This window comes from Pistacia vera, unplaced genomic scaffold (assembly GCF_008641045.1).
Source record: "Pistacia vera cultivar Batoury unplaced genomic scaffold, PisVer_v2 Contig1138, whole genome shotgun sequence".
NCBI lineage: Eukaryota > Viridiplantae > Streptophyta > Magnoliopsida > Sapindales > Anacardiaceae > Pistacia > Pistacia vera.
Genome location: NW_022195180.1, coordinates 139454 through 158821, shown reverse-complemented (window position 1 = coordinate 158821; position 19368 = coordinate 139454). Strand labels below are relative to the sequence as shown.

The following is a 19368-nucleotide window of genomic DNA, read 5'->3' as shown; positions in this document are numbered from 1 at the left end:
GGTATCATCAAATTCGAGTTAAAGAGGAGGACATTCCAAAGACAGCCTTTCGCACCCACAATGGCCATTATGAGTTCTTGGTGATGCCTTTCGGGTTGACGACTGCACCATCCACCTTCTAGGCCCTTATGAATACAATTTTTCGACCATTATTACGGAAGTTCATCTTGGTCTTTTTTGACGATATTCTCATCTACAGCCCTGACATGACTACCCACATTCACCATTTGCGGCAAGCTTTCAAGATTTTGCAGGATAATGCATTGGTGGTCAATAAAAAGAAATGCCTATTTGCTCAATATAACTTAGAATATCTGGGTCACTTAATCTTAGCCAAGGGGGTGGAGACTGATCCGCAGAAGATCGAATCGATGATATCTTGGCCTGTACCGCACAATGTGAAAAGTTTGAGAGGGTTTTTAGGGCTTACGGGGTATTACCGGCGATTTGTGAAAGGCTATGGTTCTATCGCTCAACCACTTACCCAATTGTTGAAAAAAGATTCATTTAGTTGGGGTGATGAAGCTTAATGGGCATTTGACAATCTTAAGACTGCCATGACAACTGTTCTCATCTTGACAATACCCAATTTTGAGCTTCCATTTGAAATTCAGACAGAAGCTTCAGGGGTTGGAATGGGTGCTGTTTTAGTTCAGAATGCTAGGCCTATTGCTTTCATCAGTAAGACTTTCTCACTTCAATCTCGACTTAAGTCAGTCTACGAACAGGAACTTATGGCTATCGTCTTTATTAGTCCGTAAATGGAGTCATTATCTCATTGGCCGCAAATTTATCATCAAGACGGACCAACGAAGCTTGCAATTTCTTATGGACCAAAGGGTTAAAACGCTGGAACAGCAGAAGTGGATTTCAAAGCTCATGGGGTACTCATTTGAGATTCACTACTATCTGAGCAATTCTAACAAAATGGCTGATGCTTTATCTCGTAGAGAGGACACAAGGGATCTCACTGCCATTACCAAGGTTCAGTTCGCTGATTATGATGGGTTAGCCGCTGAAGTGCAAGTTGATCCGAAGCTACAAGTCATCTCCTTTTCGACCCCAGTAGTCGTCCTTACTATCGACTTCGTGAAGGTTGTTTATTGTTTAAGAACAGGTTGGTACTCCCAAAAATTCTAACATTCATTCCTAAGTTACTAGAGGAATTTCATTGTAGTCCTAGTGGTGGCCACTCTGGTTTCTTTAGGACTTATAAAAGAATAGCTGCTGTTGTGTTTTGGGAGGGTATTAGATGGGATGTGCAGAAATTTGTTCAAGCATGTGCCACTTGCCAAGTCAACAAGCACTCTTCCCTCAGACTTGCAGGGTTGTTACAGCCCCTTCCTATCCCAACCCAAGTGTTTGATGATCTTTCAATGGACATCATAGGTGGGATACCTAGGGCCAAAGGTTATGATACTATTTTTGTGGTGGTCGATCGACTTACGAAATACTCTCACTTCCTCTGGTTAGCGCATCCTTACACCGCCAAAGATGTCACTAATGTGTTTACGTGTGAGGTGGTCAAACTTCATGGCTTCCCACAATCTATTGTCTCTGATCGCGACAGGGTATTCATGAGCCAATTTTGGCAAGAATTGTTTAAATAAGCAGGAACTTCCGTTAAATTTAGCTCTGCCTATCATCTCCAAACAGATGGGCAAACGGAGGTTGTTAACCGATGCTTAGAGGCCTACCTCCGCTGTTTTTGTAGCTCCCAACCCTAGTAGTGGCCCAAATGGTTAGCGTGGGCTGAGTTTTGGTACAACACTATGTACCACAACTCCACCAAAATGATCCCCTTCAAGGCTCTATATGGCAGGGATCCTACCATTCTTTTAGAGCTCATTGACTGTCCCTCCTTGGTGGAAGATGTCAACCGACAGATTAGGGACAAAAATGCCATATTGGAAGAGCTCAAGCACAATTTGGCCGTAGCTCAAGATCAGATGAAGCAGTCTGCGGATTCACACCGCAGAAATGCTCTTTTCAAACCAGGGGATTTAGTATACTGAAGCTCTAGCTGTATCGGTTTCGGTCCTTAGCTAGAAGCTCAATGAGAAGTTAAGCTCTCGCTTTTATGGCCCCTTTAAGGTGTTAGGAAGGGTTGGACAAGTGGCTTATCGGTTGGACCTTCCACCTACTTCGTATCCACCGGTGTTTCATGTTTCCCAACTTAAACGGAGTCTTCATTCTTCAGTACCTATCCAACATCTTCCCTCTTTCTGACTGAAGACTTGGAACTTCAAGTGCCCCCTGAAGCTGTCCTCTCCATTTGCCAGCTGCTGGATGGCTCCCTGGAATTTCTGATTAATGGCAGGACCTCCACCCTTTGAAGCCACTTGGGGGGGTGGGTGTTATTGATGTGGCTTCCTATAACTAAGCTGTACAAGAGAAGAAGGGAAAGGCAGCCAGGGAATTCATTAGATGAGCAGTAAGGGAAATTCAGATTAGAGTGAGTTAGTGTGGAATCTCCAAGTAGGAAGAGGAGTGTTGAGAGTGTGATTTCAGTTGTATATAAGGAGGGAAATAGCTGGTTAATGGGAGGGTGAAATCTGGAATTATTGTTGGAGGCCACTGGCCCCTCAAAGTGCTAGTCACCCCTTTTATTTTTCTGTCATTGTTATTCCCTGTATCCAGCTTGTTTGGCCATCATTTTCTTTTCAATATATCAGTATAGTTTTCCAGTTACTTAAAGGTTGTGCTGAGTGTTAACAAATAGCATTTTTATTGAGCATTGTGGTTGTGTTTTCAATCATCACAGTTGTCTGTTTGATCTAACATATTTGAAGTCTTCAACTTTTCAATTTGTTTCCTATTGCAGGCGAATTTCGCATCGGAGATGTAGTAAAGTGTTGCATCAAGAAAATGTACTTATTTTGGTGTTTTGTCGAGGTAAATAAATATTTCCTCCTCTTGTTTCTGAAAATAAGATTCTCATCTGTATTTGTTTCATGGTATTGTATCATAATTAGTAGATTTTAGTAGCATAAATTTCCAGAGGTGATAATTAGAGGTCTGGCATAGAGAACATGTGGATTGTGAGCTCTGTGACTCCCGTTGATTTTGGTTAGATATTCATTTTGAAACATGAAGCCAAAATGTGAGATCATAAATCCTTTTATTTCCATTTTACACAAATTGTGACCTGGCCACATTGATGTAGGTTGAGGTGTTGCCTGCACTAATTCACCAGACGGAAGTGTCATGGGATGCCAGTTTGGACCCTGCTTCATATTTCAAAATTGGTCAGTTATTACTTATTGGAATGTTAAAATTTTACTGAGTTAAATATTTGGTTGTTATATGCACTGAGATAGACTTCTTCATCTAAAAACTGTGGTAAATCAGATAAATCTTGGCTGAACCAAAGTTATTGATCTTTCTGCCAATGATTATGCCTTAATTTTTGCCCTACGGTTTTGATGCTTTGTTGAGCTGAAGTTGATGTTGTAGCTATCTTCTGCCTTTACATCTTTTTTGAGTTTTAGATATATTTCCGGTCTTAGGTTGTGGAGGCAAAAGTTCACAATTGGATTTTGCACTTGAAGCATTTTTCTGTCATTGAAGGAGATACGGTACTTATATCACCTAGTTTCTTAATATTAATGGTTTTATGTAGATTCCAGCAATACTTGATTTCTTTTATAAAATATCTTATCTTTTCCTGTGCCAGCCGGATCCTCTGATTGAGGCTTGGAGTTCGGTTGGTGTCGTGATCCCTGGATGGGAGGTTGGAGGCAGCTGAAGCTGATACTGAGGTTTTTGTTTTTCTCCCTGGAATAGGAACTTATTACAATTCTTGTTGTGTCGGGGCTGTGCCTCACAGCTTGCATTGTAGTTGGAAATAATTGTATATAAACATATAAAATACTTGAAATCCGTTCATCAATTTAGTATCCAAGTAAAAGGATTTGAGAATTCACTTCATGTATATGACATGGCATGTGTGGGCCACTTCCTATGGCGTATGTGTTGTAAAATTTCTGATTCAGTGATTGATCCAGTGCTTAATTTCATTTGTGCATTTAAATGGTTTTGACGTGGCTGAAACTCACAATCTATTCCCAATTTTCAGTGGCCTGACGTGGAATCTCTTATTAAAGAACTGCAAAAAATTGAAGGAATTGAGTCTGTATCAAAAGGTCGTTTCTTTTTGAGCCCAGCTTAGCTCCAACATTTCAGGTATGAAGACCCCTGATTCCTAGCTTCAAGTGGTGGACAGTTGAGGGTTGTTGTTATTTTATGGAAATATTTGCTTTCAAAAATACCAACTTGTGTGGTTGTCCTCAAGTTCTAGGAATACTTCTCAACCATTGAATTATGATTTCTTTTCAATTAAACTCTTATCATTTTGGTGTCAGTCTTCATTGGAATATATTTTGGAGTGATCTAAGGTTCTCATTTCATGCAGTCTTAATTTGTATGCAGTTAGCATCCTAGGCTTGGTTTATCAGTCAAATATTGTACTAAATGCTTCCAATTAATTAGTGTAACCTATACATGCTAGTTTTTTCTAGTCAGAGTGTGTTTCATAAATTTTTGCGTTCAATCTACCTTCTGTTGCAGGTATATGGCATCAATGTTTGAGAATCAGTACAATTACTTGCTCGATCTGGTAACAAAGTGCAAGAGGTGAAAAATCTTAATACCTCATCTGATTTATTATTTTACCTTCTTTTTTATGTGAAGGCTATACTAGAATTGCTATCTTTCTGTTATTTTCCGAGCCATCAACTTCTACCTCATGAATGTATGTTAAAGTATTTTCCACTTTACTGGGCTGAATGGTTATGGGACTTTGCATGTTTTATTGTTTGATTCAGATCTGGAATGTGCTAATTTCAGCTGTTTTCTATGTGTAAGAAACAAGCATGTGATGCATGATAATGTTGGCCACCCAGTAGCTTTTGATTGGGTGTGGAACCCATCATTTGTAGCGGCCTCTTTAAGGGTCTTCTTGCTTGTGTCTCCATCTTTATATTTCTGTACCCTTTTTAATGGTTTGTAGTACAAAAACCCAAGCTTCTGATCAAATCAAAATGGGTATCACATGGAATTTATAATACATTGCCTTGTAGGCCAAAGTGTTGCAGGGGTTAACTGGGCAGTGTTCAAACACCTTGCTAATAATAAGTTTTCTTTTAAGTAATAAAATGAACTGATCCTACCGTTTGACACCATGTACATGTGTAGTAGCTTGTACATTCCAGATGACCATGGTGGTGAAGAAGAAGAAAACAAACTTGCTCCCAAATGTGACCAAGCTTTACTTGAACTATAGATTTTTGGCTCTTTGGCATTGTTTTGCTGTACAAAAATATTTATACCTTTTCATGTCTTAAACCATGTAGAATGTGACACACCTTTTTCTTCTATATGTAGTGGAACTGCGAATCTCAGTCTGATAATGAATCTTTTTTTTTTGGTCCAGGTGATTGTTCAAGCTCATTGGACAAAGAAGCAATGAAATCCCAATTTTATCGTGCACCAACAGAGTCGAGTAGTTCTTTCTCTGTCACTAGCCTTCACAAAATCAATTCGTTATCCCAGTTGGTCTATGAAATGGCACTCCATAATGTCAACTTGAGAATGCAGTTTTGATCCTGACAGGCATCTCAGGCAAATGGATGAAGAAAACTGAAAGTCATGTGCAACAAATTCTTAATTTTCCCGATCTGAAGAACACCTAGAGGAGGGCCAGGCTGTGGGGTTGGCTACTTTTTGTTATATAATTACATATTCATTATGTTGTAATAAACAGCAGCAATTCATAATTATCTTAAAAGTATACAGGTTTAGAACTGTGCAACCATTTTGTTACGCATTTTCAGACATGGTTCTGCCTTTCTCTGAGTGTAATCTGCCAAATTATGGAGACGGGTTCAGTATATTATACTAATCAGCTCTTATAATGGAGTGAAATATTTGCCAATTGGTAATGACTCATTGTTATGGTTAGTTACATAATCACTATTGGTTGACATTCTGAAGGTGGGATTTCTTAGAAATCATTATGGTGAACTTAATATGTAGAATATGATGAAGAGGAAACTTGCCTACTAGTTAATCAATAGCTATGTTTTAATTTTTATGATTGATTATCTTTTAAAATTTGGACTTTAATGGTGACTTGGTTGGCATAATTTCTGGCTTGTTTAGAAGAAGTAAGCCATAGGCAGACAGAAAATTTTGAATTATGAATGTAAGTGCCGCACTCCTAAAGAAAAGCGGGGAATTTATTAAAAGACCATTTGAAGTTTGTATTTAATTAAAAGACTATCAAGTTTTGAAGTGTCAATTAAATAGCCATATTATTGATTAAGGGTAATTAGTGCTTAATTAGGATTAATAAAGTATTATGTATCTTTTCAAATTATACTATATCTCACAAACCCGAAATTGTTGCAAACAATCAAACACATTCTTTCTTCTTGCCATTAATGCATCTCTACCTCTGCATCTGCTTCTTCTTCTTAGTTTCGTCTACATCTTCTTCTTCTCCTTCCTCTACATCTTCTTCTTCTCATTCTTATCTATATCTTCTTGTTCGTCCACCATTAACACTTTCTTCTTCCTCCACCATTAACATCTTCTCCGCCAAGATCCCCCCTCCTCCTCCTGACATTTCGTCTAAGTATGTGTATCTCCTTTTACATTTTATATTTAGATTTACAAAGATTTAATAAGGATGGGGTTGTGAGTTATGATTTTGATTTAGTTGTTTAGGTTGTTGGGTTGTGTTTGATGTAATGCAAGTTGAAGGAGTGAAATTTGTTGAAAATTTGTTCTGGGTATGTGTTCTGGGTGATGGATATGAATGATTGTAGGTGAGATGACTGAAAAGTTCTGGGTATGAGGATCGCTTAAGCGATCTGGAGGTCTGGTAATGCAGCAGATAGATCGCTTAAGCGAATCGTATGCAACAGATAGATCGCTTAAGCGATCTGGTAAAAGTGTGCATAGGAACAGATCGAACTTAAGCGATCAGTAATGGAATAAGAATGCTAGCGACATGGTTATTTATACTGGATCGCTTAAGTGATACAGCAGATCATATAAGCGACTGTGCAGATTCTTTTTAAATATTTGAACCCTTAGTAAACATTTAAGAATATTTTTTTTTTGCATTACAGGTAGTTGGCATTATTACACATGAGACAGTTTTGGGTGTTGAATATTTTGGTGAGTGGGTGGAGGAAGAACGTAGCTGGAAGTGGATGGGAAGACAAAGAAGTTTTACCAATTGCTGTGAGCACAAACGTTAGTTTGATGAGTTGATTGATGAAATAATTAGAAGAGGTGATTTGAGTTGCGCGTAGTGATATAGTTGTGAGTATGTTTTAAGCAGAGTTCCTGAACATATAAGGTACCTCATACTATATTAAAGTCGGATGAAAGTGTGAAGTTATTATGATTGATGTGGCCGATAATGGTGAGGCCATTTTAACGGTTTCTCTTATAGAAAAACCGTTTGAAGTTGGTTCAAAGGAAGGGGATAACGAGGAAGTAGGCGGAGATTTGCCTGGTTTAATTTGAACTACGAGGCCATTGATTGTTAGTTGAAAAATCAAGAGTAGACGGTGAATTGGGTGGTGAGGAGGAGACTGTAGAAGAGGTTGGTGATGGGGGGCAGAATAAAATGTTGAGGAGGAGGACCCATAGATGTTCCCACAGATGTAGAGATCCTTTAAATACAGATTATGCAGAAGGCGTAGATGTGAGGAAGAGAACCCTATGGTCGTTTAGCAGTTCAGAGAGGGCAATTGGAGGTAGTGTGAATCAGTTCATGTTTTTACGGATGGATCGGAGTTGCACATAGGTATTTATTGACAACAAAGAGGAAGTGGTGAGGAAGCTAAAACTTGTGCCGTGAGAGATAATTTTGAGTTCATCACTAAAAGTCAAATTATTGGCTGTGACGGTTGCATGTCGTGACCGAAAGTGAAGTGGCGGATTTATTGTAGAGGTTGGCGGAGTCGAAAAAATTATCTTAGCACATAACCATGAGCACACTTGTGGTTTGAGACATATTTCAAGTGAGCATCGACAAGCGTCCGCTGATGTTATTGGACAATTTGTCAAAAGTCGGTCATTGAAGGGAAAGGTCCACTCTCTAAAGACATTCAGAGACTGTGCGCACAGAGTTGGGATGTGCTATTAGTTAGTGGAAATGCTGAAAGGGAGACAACATGCATAGATTTTGTGGGGCACACCGGAGCACCGGTACACAGTAGTGGAAGCGTACCGTATATGCTTGAGTTGACAAACCAAGGTTAGCAAGACGGCTTTGAAGTGGGACAGGAATATGATGTTTAAATATTTTTTTGTTGCTTACCGTTCTATTATAAGAGGTTTTGTAAACATGAGAAAGGTGTTGGCTGTTGATGGTTGCTTTCTGACGGGAAAGTATGTAGATACATTGTTGGTGGCCACTGCACAAGACAGCAAGAATCACACATATCCTGTTGCATGGTATGTGGTTGACTTTGAGAATGACGAGCTGTAGACTTGGTTTTTTCAGCAGTTACGTACGATAGTGTCTGACACGGGCGAGTTGTGCATAATATCCGACAGGCACAACTCTATAAAGAAGGGGATTGCCACTATTTACCGTCAAGCACATCACGGATTCTGTATGAGGCACCTTGGTGAGAACATAAAACAAAAGTTTAAGTGTGCTGGCCTCCTTCAGACATACTACATGGCAGCAAAAGCTTATCGGGTTGATGTGTTCTATGAGCACTTCCAGCAAATCCGAATCAAGGATGATAGAGTTGCTAAGTATCTTGAGCATGATGTTGGTTTCGAGCGATGGAGTAAAGCTTGCTTTCCTGGAAGAAGGTTTGATGTCATGACTACGAACATAGCCGAGTCCATAAATTTGAAGTTGTTAATAGAAAGAAAGTTTCCAATAGTTGCACTTTTTGATGCAATCCAAAGGACATTGTCGCGGTGGTTCCATGAGCGTCGTACGGAGTCAGATAATTTTACTACAACCTTTGTTCCGTCAGCTGAAAAATTATTGCGAGAACATATGGAATTGTCAAATGCACTGTTTGCCTATCCTCTTAATGCTTAAGAGGTCAATGTGCGCGGCTATGGTCCGGATGCTATAGTTAACCTTGTTAGAAAAACTTGCAGCTGTAAAGTGTTTGACATTCAACGTTTACCTTGTCCGCATGCACAAGTAGCATTGAAACACCAACAGAAGCCGAATTTTGGTTCAAGAATTTACATGGTACTTTGCTCCCCTCTCTATATGACAGATCACTACATGCTAGCTTATTCAAAAATGATATATCTGGTGCATCCAGAAGAGCAGTGGGTAGTGCCGCCAGAGATGACTAACATTATCATCCACCCGCCATTCAAGAAGACAACAAAGGGGAGAAAAAGAGTTAAGCGTATTCCATCAACCTTTGAGGTTCCTTGGAAGATGAATAAGTGCTCAATTTGCAAGCAACCTGGCCACAAGAGAAGCAGTTGCCAAAAGCAATCACATGCAGATCCAGAAAATTAGGTTCGAAGAAGGATGAAATTCAGGGAGTTGCCAAGGCCAACCGTTGATGAGTTATTGTTTTCAATTATTGATGTTATAAATTTTATTGTTACCTTTAATAAATCATTCTTTATATTTCTTGTTACATGGCCTAAATATTTGTTGGTGATTTTAGTTTGGAATTAGGTTGTCAAATTGAGGAGAAAGTATGGAATTAATACGTGTTGGTAATTTTAGTTTGTCAAAATTCAGGAGAAAAGAAGGAAAAATATATATTGCCCATGATCGCTTAAGCGACTAAGTATATCGCTTAAGCGACAAAGGGTTTTTCAAAAAGGATCGCTTAAGCGATATCACGGATCGTTTAATCGACCAAGACAAAAAGACAAGAATCGGTTAAGCGATATCTCGGATCGCTTAAGCGATCCACGATCGCTTAATCGACCAAGACAAAAAGACAAGAATTGCTTACGCGATATCTCGGATTCTGCCCAGGTGCACGATCGCTTAAGTGATCCACGATCGCTTAATCGACCAAGACAAAAAGACAAGAATCGCTTAAGCGATATCTCGAATCGCTTAAGCGATACCAAGATAAAAGAGAAGAATCGCTTAAGCGATATCTCAGATCACTTAATCGACCAAGACAAAGAGAGAAGAATCACTTAGGCGATATCTCGGATCACTTAAGCGATCATGTACCTGGGCAGATTTGATTCTGCCAATCACATGATCGCTTAAGCGATCCACAATTGCTTAATCGACTAAGTGAAAAAGAAAAGAATCGCTTAAGCGATATCTACCATCGCTTAAGCGAGTGCAAACGAAGTTCCTTTTATTACGATCGCTTAATCGACCAACGAAAGATTTAAAAATTTAACAAATACACCCCCACCTACCTAACTTCCTAGATTCCGGCCACCACCGTCGGAATCCTACCGGGAAAGGGCGTTACGAAGCATAGCGGTCGGATCAGGCTGATAGGGCATCGATGTGGCCTTTTCCGGCCAGATCGACCACGGATGTGGTCGGAAAAGGCCAGATCACAGCTGGATCTGGCCGTCGACGGACGAAAAAGGTGACATCTGGCCGTTTGCGATGGCCAAATATATGGCCGTCGTTTTCGGTCAACGATGCCCAAGATTTGGCCGTTGTTGACCGTTAACGTCAGCCATTTCTTTTGAAAGTTGATGACGGCCCGATGTGGCCTTTTCTGGCCAGATACACAGTGGATCTGGCCGAAAAATGTCACATCTATGAATTACAGGCCATTGCCAGTCGTTTTGTAGCCGTCGGTGGTGCCGGAATCTAGGAAGTTTGGAGGGTGGAGGTGTTTTTGTTACTTTTTAAAATTTTTCAGGCAGTATTAATGAAATTAATTCAGTTAATGGGTCTAAAATTTATTAAAAAAATACTAATATTTCCTAAATAATTAAACAAAGAAATATTATGGGAATAGGATTTATAATATTTATAGGAATATTCAACCAAACACACTCTTTATATTTTGAACAAAGAAGAATCGTAAACCCTATATGTTTGGCATAGACGTAAACATTCAACACTTTATATGTTTCATACTGACGTAAAAGAACTATATATTTAATATAAATATAACAACGGTCATAGTCCATTGAACGAATCATAAACCCTATATGTTTAGCATGGACGTAAACATTATACACTTTATATGTTTCATACTGACGTAAAAGAATTATATGTTTAATATAAATATAATAACGGCCATAATCCACTGAATGAATCATAAACCCTATATGTTTAGCATAGACGTAAACATTCAACACTTTGTATGTTTCATACTGACGTAAAAGAACTATATGTTTAATATAAATATAATAACGGTCATAGTCAATTGAACGAATCGTAAACCTTATATGTTTAGCATAGACGTAAACATTCTACACTTTATATGTTTCATAGTGACATAAAAGAACTATATGTTTAATATAAATATAATAACGGTCATAGTCCACTGCACGAATCGTAAACCCTATATGTTTAGCATAGACGTAAACATTCTAGACTTTATATGTTTCATACTGACGTAAAAGAACTATATGTTTAATATAAATATAATAACGGTCATAGTCCACTGAACGAATTGTAAACCCTATATGTTTAGCATAGATGTAAACATTCTACACTTTATATGTTTCATATTGACGTAAAAGAACTATATGTTTAATATAAATATAATAACGATCATAGTCCACTGAATGAATCGTAAACCCTATATGTTTAGCATAGCGTTAATTGCTAAACCGACGCTCTGAAATACAATAAATAATATTCGAATACATAGGAACACTAAAGCGATTCTTTGCTTTTACTCCTGGTCGCTTAAGCGATCGGTAATCGCTTAAGCGATCTAGCTCGTGGCAGATGCCCAGATCGAAAATCGCTTAAGCTATCGACCTGTATCGCTTAAGCGATTTTCATAAAACACTCTTGATCGCTTAAGCGATCTTGTCCTGGGCAGAATGAGTATCTGCCCAGATCTATGATCGCTTAAGCGATCTTATGTATCGCTTAAGCGATTCATTGTTTTTACTCCTGGTCACTTAAGCTATCCATTTGTATCGCTTAAGCGATTTTCGTAAAACACTCTTGATCGCTTAAGCGATCTCAAATCGCTTAAGCGATCTTGGCCAAGGCAGAATGAATCTGCCCAGATCTGAGATCGCTTAAGCGATTTTGTCCTGGGCAGAATGAATATCTGCCCAGATCTATGATCGCTTAAGCGATTCATTGCTTTTACTCCTGGTAGCTTAAGCTATCCATTTGTATCGCTTAAGTGATTTTCGTAAAACACTCTTGATCGGTTAAGCGATCTTGGCCAAGGCAGAATGAATTTGCCCAGATCTATGATCGAGATTGCTTAAGCTATCTTGTCCTGGGCAGAATGAATATCTTCCTAGATCTATGATCGCTTAAGCGATCTTATGTATCACTTAAGCGATTCATTGCTTTTACTCCTGGTCGCTTAAGCTATCAATTTGTATCGCTTAAGCGATTTTCGTAAAATGCTCTTAATCGCTTAAGCGATCTTTTTCAAGGCAGAATGAACATTTGCCCAGATGGGTAATCGCTTAAGTGATCTAATGTATCGCTTAAGCGATGCTTCGTAATAGACTGTTGGTCGCTTAAGCAATTTGAGATTGCTTAAGCGATCATATCTGGAAAAGCCTTGGTCATTTGGGAAACATTTGTACATCCCTCATTTCCCTCCCAAACCCGAAAAGAATTTGTATCAATCAAATTCATCACAAATCAAAATATAAGAGGCATCAATGTAATCGAAATAGAAAATAAAAAATAGGCTTGGGATGCGGCAAATATCGAAATATATGGACAAGCTAACCATTAACCCCAACTGTGGTGAATCAAATAATCACACCAGTACATCACACGTTGTAGTGATATACAAAATGAAACAAAACACTGAAAAACCATAATCCGGCTTGGGTGAAGCAAATGATCACACCATACATAGTAAATTCAACCTGCTAATGAGATATCTTATATGGACAAAAAAAATTATCTCCCAAATGTCAGATCCAATTCTTTACAAGAATTTCCTATACACTGCCGCAAGAAGAGCCACAACACAAGAATTTCCTATAAACTGCCTTTAATTTACTTTTTGATGCCAAAGAGTTTAATGTCACTAACACCTTTGCACAATCCCTTTATTGCAGATGCCTCCTCCAACCAACCAACCTTTGAGAGGTTTTCGAATTCTGTTTGCCAGCAACCTCTTTGAGATCATTGTTTTGTACCATGCCTTCCTGTTAGAGTAATGAAAGTGACTCTATTTTGGTGATAAAAATACCCCATTTGTGATTAAATTGAAGTATATTGAGACAATTAAAGAATTTATGAATTTATTCACGAAAATCGCTTCCTAATATTTTTCTTATGAATTTAACGTGTTTGGAATGATTTTGGAAAGTATATGAGTTGATATTGGGTTGTGGTTTATGNAAGTCAATTAATTAAGTAGTAATCAATTAATGTAATGCTATAATTAATTATACTATAAATCAATTAAGTAATGTTATAAAATTATAATTAATTAAGTAATCATTTAACTATAATGTAATGTTATAATTGATTAAGTATGATATTTAACTAGTAATTAAATTTATTAATGTTTATCAATTTATCATATATAATTAATTAATTACTAATTTATTATAGATATACTTAGAACTTGATAATTGAAGTAAATAACTAAATATATTATTACTCAATCAAATATACTATTTTATTCAAAAATAATTCTTTTAATAACATTAAAAATGTAAAACACTTTTAATTGGATCATAATTCCAATTATTCACTTAATTGATCAAAACTTTAATATTAATGTATTATAATATATTAAAGCTTTTAATATGGTGTAATTTATATGTAATAAGTATAATTGTATTCGTATATTTATTTAATTAGTTTATTCTAAAAATTTAATTTTTTCTATTTTAAATTTTTTTATATGTAAAATAATAGAAACTCCCCCATTATTTACATTTCACAAATATTTCATTATAGTCCAGGTTCCAAAATAGGTTCTAAGCAGGTTCCAAAGCAGGTTCCAAATAGGTTCCAAAACAGGTTCAAAACAGGTTCCAAAACAGGTTCCAAACTAGGTACCCCCTACAGGTTCCAAACAGGGTACCTTTTTTACAGGTTCCGGTTCCAGTTTCGGTTCCTCCACATGCAAGAACCGGAACCGGAATCCGAAACGCACAGTAGCAGTTCCAAAAAATTGGAACCGGAACCTACCCGCACAGTGCAGGTTCTGGATAGGTTCTGGTTTCGGTTCTACCCGCTACCCGTGCTCACCCCTAGCCGTTACATACGTGATCCCTTTTAGGTTTCGCATCAGGCGATCTATCCGTTCATCCCTTTCATCCTCCATTGCTTTGAAAGATGTGACATAGTCATCTTCTGCTTCATCCCCAGTAGCAGTGAGAAAGGAACGGACGACTCCCTGCAATAAGAAACAAAATCAATCAGATTGAAGCAAAATCAAAAAGCAACTGCATATTCAAAAGCTTAATCCTTTAATCTTACCCCAGCCGCTTGAATCTCAATCTCTATTTGGTCGTAATCCGAATGGTTACACTTCCCGACATGCCACCGCAACATCCTAGGAAATTGCTGTTGCACATCCAAATTGTTGCTCCTCTCCCCCGCCTTAGCGAAGACAGGGATGGGCTCGTACATCCAAGCCTACATTGTAAAAAAAAAAAAAAAACAGTCCATATCATAATTCAAACACATATGTTACAAAAAATATAACAAAAAGCTATTAATATTTACCTACATTGCCCATGGGAAGCCAAACAAATTGTACGGGCTTGGTTTATCCTTCCCCTCCCATTGGGATTGCTTTAACGCCATGTCTACTTTTTTCAGGCTGTTGATGGTTCGCTCATATGATTTTAGTCCCCATGGATAAGAATTAAAGAACTTCAAGTTGCTTGCAAACAACAACCAATCTTTCTCAACAGCTTTTGTTGAGTCACCAGACAATAAGATTGAATGTAAAAAATAACCAAGCACCCTTTTATCTTCTTTGTATCAGTAAATTCAACTGTTTCTAGCCTATTCTCTAATACCTGTGCTGTAATAGACTTATCCCTTTGCAAAAGCTTATTATAAAAATGTATGGCTCCCCGACTATTCTTTACTGCCTCTGCCTTCTTATCTAGCACTTCCCCATATCCTAAGCCCGTCACTAAGGCATATTCCATCATGCCAAAACGTAATGGCTTTCTGCCCACCACAAACCACATTTTTTTTATTGCATCTTACTGAGTGCAGCAACATGTAATGCACTCGCTGCCCCCAAAATGCCTTTTTCTAATGATTTCCGAGTCCTAAAAACAGACCAAAATAAGTGCGACTGAAATCTCTTTTACCATGCATACTTCCATCCAAAATGTCCTGTATTCTGTCAAAAACTTCCCAAGTTGACCTGACCGTCACCCTTGCAGTGAAGTAGGGCACCTTATCGCTTATAAGGTCCAACTCGTAGTTTGTATAGTTTACGGTCCGCACAATCTGCACAATCGATATAAACAAAATGTTAGCAATAAAAATAAACCAAAACAACTAATAAACAAAATATCATCAACAAAAAATTACCACTGTGGTCGATTAAGCGATTTCAGATCGCTTAAGATATCTTGACTCTGCCTCGTGCAAGATCGCTTAAGCGATTTGAAATCGCTTAAGCGACCAAGAGTAAACTGAAAGAATCTCTTAAGCGACACAAACGATCGCTTAAGCGATCTTATATATATGATTCTGCCTCGAAAAGATCGCTTAAGCGACCAAGAGTCAACTTAATCAATCGCTTAAGCGATATAAAAGATCGCTTAAGCGATCTTAGATCTGGGCAGATGGAGTAAAAGAGGTTAATCGCTTAAGCGACAGTTCAGAATGTACCTTGCGTCGGCGGCCTACTCGTTCTCGCCAGCCTCCTCCTCGTCGCCTGAATCCTTGGAAGACTCCTCCTAGCTTGAATTCTCGTCGGAATCCTCCTTCTGGCTTGAATTATCGCCTGACTCCTCGTCTTCAGAACCGTTTTCCGATTCCTCCCTCTGTTCTGGTGTCGCCGGCATCTCTTCTCCCTGTTGACCACCTTCATTGATTGGATGATCCACCGGAGCAGCCATTGAACTGCTTGCGCCGTCGGAATCTAGGATTCGAAGTGGCGTTGGGTTGTCCTTGTCATTGTGAGTGTCAGCCATGGTTTTGGATTGAATTTGGTGTGAAAATTTGTAGTTTGGATCGGAAATGTGGGCTGTATCGCAGAAAATCGGGCAGATTCCGTTTAGGGTTCAAGAAATTGATTTTAGGGTTCAAGAAATCGATCGAAAATCGTGACTTATCGCCGGAAATCGCGACTATATTCCGTTTAGGGTTCAAGAAATTGAGTATACGATTGAATATGGTGTGGAAATTTGCGGGTTCGATCGGAAATCGCATTGTGTCCCTTTGGTTCAAGAAATCGATTTTTGCCCTAATGAATTTCGATTAAGCGAGGTGAATAGTTAGTGGGGCTTGTTTTGAGAAATTTCAAATTTTAAAAACCTTTATTATTTTTGATTCGGCCCAAATATGTTTTAATCTTTTCATTTTAACCCATTTTACGTGTTTAGTTAATCTTTTCATTTTAACCTATTTTATGTGTTTAGTTAGTGGGGCTTGGTCGCTTAAGCGATCACTTCCGAGGCAGAATAAAATCTGTCCAGATAGATGATCGCTTAAGCGATCCTCTGGTATTGCTTAAGCGATTCTTCGCTTTTACTCTTAGACATTTAAGCGATCTCTTCCGAGGCAGAATAAAATCTGCCTAGATCTATGATCGCTTGAGCGATCCTCTGGTATCCCTTAAGCGATTCCTCGCTTTTACTCTTGGTCGCTTAAGCGATTTCAGATCGCTTAAGCGATCTCTTCCGAGGCAGAATAAAATCTGCCCAGATAGATGATCGCTTAAGCGATCCTCTGGTATCGCTTAAGCGATTCTTCGCTTTCACTCTTGGTCGCTTAAGCAATTTAAGATCGCTTAAGCGATCTCTTTCGAGGCAGAATAAAAGCTACCCAAATTTATGATCACTTAAGCGATCCTCTGGCATTTCTTAACCGATTCTTCGCTTTCACTCTTGGTCGCTTAAGTGATTTCAGATCGCTTAAGCGATCATTTGAGAAAAAATCTTGGTCACTTAAGAGATATATGTGGTCGCTCATGTATCGTTTAAGCGATCATGACAAAAAGAGAAGAATCCTACATTTCTCCTGAATTATGTGATAATATGTCATTTATAACTCTTTTTCCTCCCAAATTCGAAAAGAATAAGAAGAAAATGAAGTCATTTATGTCAATCTAATCCATCACAGATCCGAATATAAGAGACAACAATGTAACTGAAAGTTTAAACTTAAAATAATTCATAATAGTGCCAAAACAGAATAAATCCTAAGCCACTTTGACAAGTTTTGGAATTCGGTATAATTATTGTCTGAGATCATTCTTTGGTACCATGCCTTGCCAGCAGCCTTGATTGCAGATGCCGCCACTTTAACAAGTTTTCAAATTTGGTATAATCACTATCTGAGATCATTTCATGGTACCATGGCTTGCCAGCAGCCTTGATTGAAGATGCCTCCTCCTGGCCACCAGCCTTGATTGCAGATGCCTTGTCGGCAGCCTACTTTGACAGCCCAAGCCAGTTTGAGGAGTTCCCTCTCATTGTTTGCCAGCAACCTGCAAAATTATCCGGCACACCTACAGCCACGTCAGCTTTTGTAAATAAAACACAAAAAAACAAAAAGTTTTTTAGGGCCAATTTGTTAAATGGAAAGTTGGGATGTCCGGGGAGTAAAATTTTCTCTCTTCATGAACCCAAGTTATGGAGTGCAAGATTGAAAAGTTCACTGAGTCCGTCTATTTCGGTAAAGCTGTGTATAAGCATGACACCTGTAGCATCAATACCACAACCCAAGTATTAACATCAACATCACATAAACTACAAAATTAAAAGTACAAGTTCCAAACCTTTTGATTGGGTTGTGGTCACTCAAAACGGATCCATTTCCCCATGGAAGCGCTCAACAGCACAGCGCTCCCGAAAGATGGTCATTGTTTCGTCATTCAATCCGTCCATCGGGCTGTTGGTCATGTCGAACTGAATAAATTTCAGGGCATATGCCCCACAATCAACACTGTAATAGGAAGATGACATTAGCATTAGAATCAGCTTATAGAACAATTCTATTATGTAAGTTAGTTTTATACAAAATTTACCTTGACTCATTTGTTGGGACGGGAATGCGCTTGAGTGGCCACTTTCCCGTCAATGCTTCATCACCGAGGTGCTCAAACATCCCGCTCTCGCATAACAGCCGTGGCTCCAACTCGGCCTCCAACCGTCTGTCTCGACAAATTGTTGGGTTGCAGTCAAGGATCTTCAGTAACCTCTCCTCTAAGAGCATGACAACTGTTATCTAGTGCATTTCCTTGACCAGGATGATGCAGTAGACACTTTTAACCTTTGCCCAACTGTGGCCATATTTGGGCCTGTCCCCCATTACATACTGCATCACCTATTATCAAACTTAAAATCATTAGGGACGCAGTCCAAGTCTTCTGTGCCTGATTGTTTTCGCTTTGCTCCTTTTGCTACAGATGTACCAATGGCCTTTTTCAATAAATTGTGATATATTGATACCAGTGTTTGGCCAAAGGCCACATCGATGATAGCACAATTGGGATACAGTAGATCACCATCGATGGTTTGTCACAGCCTCATTAGTGCCAATACCTCATCGATGTGCTGCATCAAATAAAAACAACATAATAAGTATACAATACCTCATGGAAAACATACGCAAAAATAAGGAAAATTAAGCGAAAATAACTCACCGAGTCGTGAAGCCAGCTGCCCATCGTCAAAATCTTTTCAAACCAATACCAAGAATAATCCCCGGTCTTACACTTTACAAGGGCATCACTTTCGGATTCATTGTAATAGGCATAGAAGGGTTTTTTCTTTTCCTCCTCTATTGGCCTATACAAATCGACAATGGACTCCATTTTTGCTTGCCCGCTTTCTCCCCCTTCCTCCATTTGTACATCCCTGCTTCCTTTGCCTCCCGCCTCAACCTCCTCCATTATAACTACCCCACTTCCTCCAGAAACCTCTTTAACCCCCTCAATTTTGGCTTCTTCCTCAATTTGTTTCTTTGTTTTTCTCTTAATTCCACGTGTTAGTACGGTGTAAGGCGATTTCACAAACCTGCTCTTTCGGCTCTCTCTTTTCAGCCCAGGTTGC

At 38.7% G+C, this 19368-nt stretch overlaps 1 protein-coding gene across 1 annotated transcript; it reads left to right on the top strand.

Annotated features, from left to right (window-relative positions):
- Positions 1 to 557: 557 nt before the first annotated feature.
- LOC116144186 lies at positions 558 to 2015 on the top strand. Its single transcript, XM_031429643.1, has 5 exons — positions 558 to 681; positions 755 to 1121; positions 1208 to 1571; positions 1615 to 1670; positions 1823 to 2015. Exons 1-5 carry the CDS (start codon positions 558 to 560, stop codon positions 2013 to 2015), a joined length of 1104 nt encoding a protein of 367 aa, XP_031285503.1.
- Positions 2016 to 19368: the final 17353 nt, after the last annotated feature.